This window comes from Sinocyclocheilus anshuiensis, unplaced genomic scaffold (assembly GCF_001515605.1).
Source record: "Sinocyclocheilus anshuiensis isolate Anshui unplaced genomic scaffold, SAMN03320099.WGS_v1.1 scaffold1753, whole genome shotgun sequence".
Classification (NCBI taxonomy): domain Eukaryota; kingdom Metazoa; phylum Chordata; class Actinopteri; order Cypriniformes; family Cyprinidae; genus Sinocyclocheilus; species Sinocyclocheilus anshuiensis.
In genome coordinates, this window is record NW_015541398.1 from 601,670 (window position 1) to 610,526 (window position 8,857).

At 34.8% G+C, this 8,857-nt stretch overlaps 1 protein-coding gene across 1 annotated transcript in view; it reads right to left on the minus strand.

Moving 5' to 3' along the window:
- Window positions 1-8,110, minus strand: part of LOC107690814 (activin receptor type-1B-like) — a 15,223-nt gene extending 7,113 nt beyond the window's left edge. Inside the window, exon 1 of the mRNA XM_016489230.1 lies at window positions 8,009-8,110. Within this exon, the coding sequence (XP_016344716.1) occupies window positions 8,009-8,072 (64 nt within the window). The 5' untranslated portion in view covers window positions 8,073-8,110. The remainder of the gene's footprint in view (window positions 1-8,008) is intronic.
- Between the last annotated feature and the right edge of the window lie 747 nt (window positions 8,111-8,857).

Sequence of the window (8,857 nt, forward strand, 5' to 3'; positions counted from 1 at the left end):
AAAAAAAAATCACTTAACTAATGCTGTAAAATAGACATGAGAGTCAGTTGGTACTACATTACTATAATATTGAAGGATAAAACTGACTGATTTTTTTGGCTATACAACTGCTTAAATTACACTTAATGAAGTTTTTATAATAAAAGTTACAATTACATAATATTTCTACTTCAATTCATTTTTTTTTTTAAATATAAACATTTAAATGGTGGCTGCCATAAAAAAAATTAAACATTGAAGAACAGTAAAAGTTAATGAATATATTATATGGTGCATATATTTACAAAATGCTCCTCTCTATTTTTCTAATACCATAACTCTGACTAATGACTTTACGGTCACTGAATATGTTTTTTTCGGAGGTAAATGTGGCGTTACGTGACATTGTTTACAAGCCATTATATTGACGTCTTTGTGCGGCTGAAACTGCGGCGTCTGTTGAGGCGCTACAGCGATCTGTCACTCCACATTAACGCCAAAACGGCATTTAATGTTTGAATACTGCAATACAATGAACATACTTTGGTACTTTTAATATGAAACAAAGTGTCAGATTTCAGTGCAATGCTTATTGCGATTTATTGGACGGGAGGTGACCTTCAACGTTCCGTCCATTAACTGAAAACAGGCTAGACTAATCGATTTTCGGGATTTAAGAATCGACATCGTTTCGTAAAAATGAGAATCGATTATAATCGAGATATCGATATTTTTTATCCAGCCCTAGTGATCATGGTGGTATGGAAAGCACTCCGGTCGGGTCCGGTCCGATCATTTCCTGATTGATAAAATAAAGTCCCAAATTTGTTTCCTTGTTGGAATGCAGCATAGGACAACATGAAACATCTTTATATTTTCCTCCCCTTCATATAATTTTTCATGGTTAAAGAATCATTCATCAGGTCTGTCCACTAAGAGCAGCCAGACAGCGATGATTCAATCAAACTGGGACCAGAGCACATTTTTAATAGAAGATGTAGACAGTCAAAAGTTGCCCTGAACAACACCAGACGTCCCTCACACTCAATTTATATATTGCAATATGTTGTAGACATGAATGAGCAGCCAGCAATGGAAAATTCTTTATAATTAAAAAACCCACAATATGCATATTGGGGAAAAAAGTAAGTGTCAAGCACTATTCAACAGCTACTGTTGCAAGCTAAAAACCCTCTCCAAGTTGTTGTGTCTCCAAATCCCTTTTTAATGAACATGAAAGCTAAAGATAAAAATACTCACTTGCTGACTTTACTGAGCATCTCGACCAACACTGGATTTTTAATTCAACCACCAACATTTACATAACACCCATTTATTTTCAGCATCTGCCTGCCCTGATATATAACAACGTGAACTATGCCAGTACACTGATCCAATAAAAATATTACATTTATAAAAAATTATAAAAGATTTGCATATAGAAATCTAAAAAGTACTGCAAAAACAGCCTGTTTTATTGCAAGGATCAGATGATATAAACAGTTTTTTGTACAGGAAACCATGACTAACAGACATGACTAGAGATTTCAAAGGAAAAAATAAAAATAAAATGCTACCAAACTGTAAAGCAGGCTTCACTAATTACTGGCAGTCCTATAAGTCATGTAACAAGTTGTGTAAATGAGTTATGCAACAGCTGCGCGTCTCTAAAGTGCAACATTCATTTGGCGCTTGATGCACTTTCTGGTGAAGCTCCTACACAATGTCATTATTGAGATATTTTTCATGGCATATGGATAATTAGAAACTGTGAACTGAAATTTGGAAAAAAAAAGAAAAAAAACATTTGCACTGCAATTGTGTCCAAAATGTTCTCTGTTTTCACAGCGCTGAATGCAGGCTGCGGCGTGTTGCATTCATGGCGTGACTGAACACAGCTCCAGCTCATGCCAGCAGGACTCATTTCAAGCCAAAAACACAGAGTGATTCAACAAATTAAGCCTGTGATCAATTGACATTAAGAGGATCCGGTTTTATTGTATACTCTTGCAGTATTGCCCAGGCTGTTTCTACATTTTCCGCTTTCAGCAACAGAAAAGCACAGAACTTCTGCTTTACTAATCAAAGTGTTTGCATGTATGTAGGACATTGCAGAATGTAAATTTAGCATGTGAGCTTGGTTTTCCACTGAACTAGTTTCATTTTTGCATGTAAGGTGGCATATTAGTTGATAGACGGGATTTCCTGTTATTTACACCCATTCACACAATATGACGTAAAGAGACGCGCCACCATCATGGGAGCTTCCCCTTGGGCTACGAACTGAGTGAAACTACTTGAGGACAGATGTTATGACGCTGTCGTTTGTGGTCGATGTCGCATTTGATGACAGAGATTTAACTGATGAGTCTTTTCTTATTGCGACAGAAGACAAACATTTCATTCTAAATGGCAATTAAAAAAATTCACCTTACTCATATAATCACGCATTTAGGACAGCAAAATAATTCTGGCTTCATGACACCATATCCTCAAACTGACATGAACGTGTTTGTACTTGCACATGTACACAAGGTAAAGTGCTGAAAAATTAAAAAAAAGGAGTCCCTGACACCTTATTTGATTAGAAAAGACGTTAAGTCAAAATTAGATTAAAGGGGTCATATGATGCTTTTTTAAAGATCATTATTTTGTGTATTTGGTTCAGCCAACACAATCCCGTTTCATGATGTGAAACAGTCTCACTCATTAGAAAATGCAGAAACTAAGACAATAATTTTTCTATTAAGATATTTATTCCAAGGAAAAATGACTGGAAAAGTGTAAAGAATTCAAAAAACGTGAAGCGTTTGTCATGTTCTGACCTTAAAGTGTAGTTTAACACCACAGTTAATGGTCTGGTTTCTACTACTTTCACTTAGGAGCAAAAATCTGCCTTTAAACTTGAAAGAAATAAAGATCTGAAATTTACAGTGATAATTATCGATATCGACTGATACAACATTTTTTATTGTGATAATTTTTTTGGCCATATTGCCCAGCCGTAAGTATGAGTCTTCATTTTGTATTCAAAGGACAGTTAAATAATTTTCAAGCAAACACCCACACGTGCAAAACACAGCGAGACTCGCAGGTCTGTCCGAATGCAGTCACAAACAGCTCGGGACAGAACATTAGACACGCAGGAACCAGGGAATGAATATGCACTCGCATTCATGTAAAGTTACAGATGATTGATTCAAAAAATTATTCTAGATCAACAATGTGGTTACGTCAACAAACTACACACAGCTCCATGAAAAGCAAGAGAAGTCACGCTGTTTCTAAACTATACCAGACACAAATATCATATGCCGTCATATGACTGTTTTAGCGTGGCAAAAATCTAAACTAAACTCATGCTTTTACTCAAAAGAACAGCTATAACATTTCACAATGTACTCCTTTCAGCTCACTGTATGATTGCAAAGCATTAAAAAGGTATGATTGAGATACAAACATGGAGTCTAAAGCCGTTCACACCATTGGTGACTTTGAAGCTACATGTTGCATGTTGTCAGCCTAGTTCTGGTTGACAATGTTCAGCTGACAATGAATCAGTTTTTATGCCACAAAAAATTTAATATTCTGGAGGGAAAAATATTGTACATAAATTGCATCACTGCATAATGCATCATATACATTTTCAATTAAGCAACAGTGAATTAACTGGTCTCAATGCCTGCAATGCTGCCCAAGTCCTGAGACAGTAACACTGGCCTAAACAAACTCTTCTATCACATTTTACTATTGGGATTTTGGTGCAGCCAAGCAGTGTTTGATTAACCAAAAAATGTTGCCTTTTCTATCTAAAGAACATCATTCTCAGCAGAGCTGTGAAACATGCAGGTGGTCTCAAGTAAATGGACATGCAGTAATGCTACTTATTTATAGAGAAAAGTGGTTTTCTCTGTAGTAACCTCCCTGAGAATCACTCTTACTAAATGTTTTAATGATAGAAAAAAATCTAGCCCAGTTGCAGACATTTCCACCAAAGAAAGGCGGTTCTGGACCAGTCAAACTGGCTCTGCTCTAGCCTTTAAACCTGCTTATCTACAACCAGCTAATGGCTTTGTCTGGCGAGCTGAGATAATGTCCTCTATGCAAAGTTTTCAGAAAAACAACTCAGTCAGGTTAGAGTGATGCAAAGCAAAACTAATGATTTGTTGTTCTCATTAAAATAATTAAAAAAATAGAAAAAGTTGTCTACACTGGACTGGAAGTGCCCGATGTACTGTAATGTCACAAGCATTCAAGTATTTTTATCCTACTGCAAAACAACCAGCAACTTTATTTTCCTTGTAGAACTGAATTATTTTATTTACAAATATCACATGTGAATTAATTACTAGTCTGAGATCTGACAGGTGACTATGGCAATGGTGAACAATCAGTGATGACAGATTTGCTTTTTATAGACACTGAAACTCGAATGACTTTCAGACGCAAACCACATCTTCCTGCTTCTGCCAATGACAGTTTCGAACTGACTAACACTTACTTATTTGGCGTAATTTATACACCTGAGTCTCAATCCAACACACACTGAGGAGAAAGCTGAAATCTCTCAACTCTGAAGAGTACAAACTGTTAAACTTCTGTGTAAAATACAACTACGACTAAAATAATCATTAACAAAATCATCTATCAAATTAACTGTAGGTACAATGGAAAACTTCACTCTTGCAAAATGTATTTTACAAGACATTTGGTAAGATTACAATAATATGTTAGGAACCGCATACATTTAAAAATAAATGTCAAATGTGTCTTTAATACATTAAATATATTTCTTTATTACATACATGGGGGGCCTAAAATTAACCCTCAACATGTGACAAAAGTGAGTTTGAGTAAACAAAACATGTTACTTGCCAGTGGGCCAGTGGTTTTATTAGAGGTTACAACATAATGTGTGGTTTAAAACGCTATGTAAAAATAATGGTCAGCAGATAGTTGAGCAAAACCACTAAAAAGCATTTTTATTATGTGTAATAAAATAAACATTAACTGAACTGAAATAAAAAATGTACAACGTCTTTATCGATTAGGTTCTCATTTATATATATATTTTATTTCAGCTAATTGACAAGGAAACATTTCTAATTTTCATTTATTTCAAGCTGAAGTACTAACTACAATTTAAAAATTAAAAACTATATAGACATTAGGGCTGCACAATTAATCAAAGCGTGATTACAATTACGTATGCCACAATTACGTAATCATTCAAAGGCACAATTACATTAAAAAGTCCACTTGCATTATTCAGCATGCTTAATGCATTTGTTTGTTTTTTCTCTTTCTACAGGTTATCTTAAGGGTATTTCCCATTGTTTTAATTTTAGTTTTAGAAAAACATTATAATATCATGCACATTTTTACTTCTATTTTTATTTAAAGAAGAAACCAAACCAATATATTGTTGACATTTGAGTGTTTTCAGCTTGTTGATTGTCATATAAAAATATGGCATGCAGTTGCTTCAAACAATGGTATAAAGCTACTCAAAACATCATTAAATATAAATTGATAATCGTAATAATTGCAATTTTAAGGGAATAATTGACAATTATGATTTTTGTCATAATAAAATAGTTAAATTTTACAAATACACAGCCTATTCAATAAAATGCTAATTGTATTATACATATTTACATTAATCAATTCACTGCCATTGGCAGATGAGGCAAAAATAATTCTGTACCCTGCATTTTTTAGATTTGCTCATTAATGCTTTGTATCTGAAGCAGAGTAATCCCTCTCACGCTTCAGTCGTGTGTTCAGATAAGCTTTTCACTGCTCTCATTAAATATGATACACAATCTCTGTTTACTCTGTTGTAAGTCAAGGTGGAAAGAGCATTAGCTGCTATCTGAGGATTACTAATGTTATCCATGCTGTTGCAAAACTGGGTGAGCAACAGTACACGGAATAAGTTTGGTTTAGAAACAGTTTTCACTCAGAAATTGCTAGTAAATTAATTATGAAAAAATGGTAAGAAACACAGGTTTATATGAATGTATCTCTGAGGGGAACTGACAGTCTTCAGGAAAGTTTAGATCAATGGTTCTCAACTCTGGCCCTCGAGGTCCACTTTCCTGCAGAGTTTAGCTCCAACCCTAATCAAACACACCTGAACAAGCTAATCAACGTCTTCACATTTGCTAGAAAGTTACAGGCCGGTGAATTTGATCAAGGTTGGAGCTAAACTCTGCAGGAGAAAGTGGATCTCGAGGGCCAGAGTTGAGAACCTCTGGTTTAGATGGTATTTTCTTTTCCTCTTACCTCCGTATAATGCATATTAAAGTACTGTTAAGCGCAGCGCTGCTTTGTTTAAAGCGGCAACAAAGGAAACGCTGTATCGCTACTGCTCCGTAAGCGCCACCTGCTGTCAGAGAATGAATCTGCATCTCATTCAGCCCGTATGCTGTTTCTGTTTCGTGCAGATGTTTTATGTAGCATAATTTCACAAAGCTAAAGTCACACTAGGGCTGCACGATAAATCGAAATGGAATCGAGATCGCGATTCGACAGAAGCTGCGATTGTCATGCGTAGTGTTGTCAAAAGACTACGGCAATATACGGTTTATCTGAGTTCTTATTATTATAATTTATTTATAATTTATACTTATTCTTCCCTAGCCAGGCATACTAATCAACAGACAGATAGATGCACTTTATTGAACCTTGAGGGGAAACGCAGAGCTCTTAAACTAGTGTGCATGTCCAAGCCTGTCAAAAGTATTTAATATGCAGAAAACATTAAGGGCCTTTTACAGCGGGTTAAGAAGAAACCTTCACAGGAATAAAGAAAACCCCCTGGCTATGAGTTACCCCATATCAAACCAAACACGAACAAAGACATGCCGTATTTCTATACGATGCGGAGAGAAAGAGCCAGACAGACATATATAAGAGAAATGGGGTCACTCTTCGGTCATATCCTTATTTTGTCTCTTCTTCACAAAGAACTGAGATTCAACCCACACAACACCCAACCATTATCATAACCTGCACTCAGAGGTTATTGTAACTCAAAACCATATCATCACTCAAAGGAAAGCTGCAGACCTATACTTCGATCTGCAGACCACACACACCTTCCTTCTGTCCTGACATTAACATGTTATTTCATACCGAGAGCATCCATTTACTTGATTTTCCACTGTACTTATAGTGAACAGAGCTCCTCTCTACTGCTTAGCTAAATACAACGCGTAAACCTAATATTAATAACAAAATTAACAGTAAACATTACACCTGTGTTAATGTGCAACAGGTCAGCCAATATAGATGTGTTTATATAGGCTCTTCTGACTGTTAAAAATCATATTCAGACTCCAATAAATAAGTTTCAATAAAACAGTCCGCCAGGATCCAAATAAACCCATTTTCTGTTTACTGTATCTGCATTTGTTTACTGTAACTGATACGGTGCTCATGTAAAATACAAAGTCTCTCATATTACTTCCTAGATACAAAAACAAATAAACAAAATTATAAACGTACACAAAAACAAGGAGAAGCATACAGCAACAGCTCAATTAAAGCAGCTTTTAAAGAGAACTAAACCCAAATGAATGTCAAATGTGACGATTCACAATGTATGAACTCTTTTAAACCATATTCAGACTTATAAAAGGTTAAACGCGGGGCATTTGGTCACTTTAGTTGTTCTGAAGCTTTTAACCGAATTTACAGCCTCATATTAAACTAAGTTAGCATGCTAGCCCTTCACCTTTGAGTTTCTATCATAAACACGGTCATCCTGCTTTATTACTGTTATTTAAACAGCACATATATAAAATATAACTTCAAGCACACCCTACATTAATGTTTCAGACAGACACTGAGAGAAAGTCAGCGAAAAGGCAGAGAGTTTATGGGGCTAGTCGTTAAATCCCAGCGCCATGTTGTTGTTGTATTCAAAACGCCTAACGTTCAGCGACTAAAACACCTTAAACGAACCGAACCGACACCCAGCTGTAAACAAAACTGCTGAAATAAACAAACCCCTCATACTTACCATCACACGCTCCGTTCAATCCTGATAAAACGATCAAGAGTCGCAGGATTTGCCGTGTGTCCATCCTCACAGGACTCCCATCGCACTGAGAACGCTGCTGAAAAAACACACACTTCTTCTTCTTCGTTTTTTATTGGCGGCTCGCAATCCAAAAAAAAAAACACACACTTCTTCTTCTTCTTCTTCTTTAAATTTTATTGGCGGTTGGCAAACCAAAAAAAAATAAATAAATAAAAAATAAAAAAACACACTCAGAGATGATACTTTTAAAAGTAACGATTACTTACCAATTGTAATCCGTTACTGATTCCAAATTACATGACAACAATTGTAGTTTGTAACGTAATCCGTTACATTACACATTTTAGGTAATATAATCGGACTACTTTTACATTACTTTTGACCTAACTCGTTTATCACATTAATTTAAATAGCATAATCTTATACCATATTGAAATAAAAATTCAAAGAGTAAGAAAATATATTCCATGCGTTGTTATCAACAACATATAAAGCATTAAACATGACATTAAAGGGGTTTATGAGTTTAATGAAAATCTAATAATGAATTAAATCATAAAAATGTAAAATAAAATAAAAAATATTTTAAAATAGCATCAATCAAAATAAAACATTTAACTAAAAAAAGTGAAATATTTTATTTGTTTACCTGCATGTGACCATATTATGGAGGGCCAAACCTGCAAAAACAATAAATAAATAAATACACAAATAAATAAATAAATATGCAAATAAATAAATAAATGTGTGTATAAATACACAAATTCTTGTTTAAATACATATAGAAATAATTAAATGTGCAAATAAATAAAATAAATTGGTGGGCAA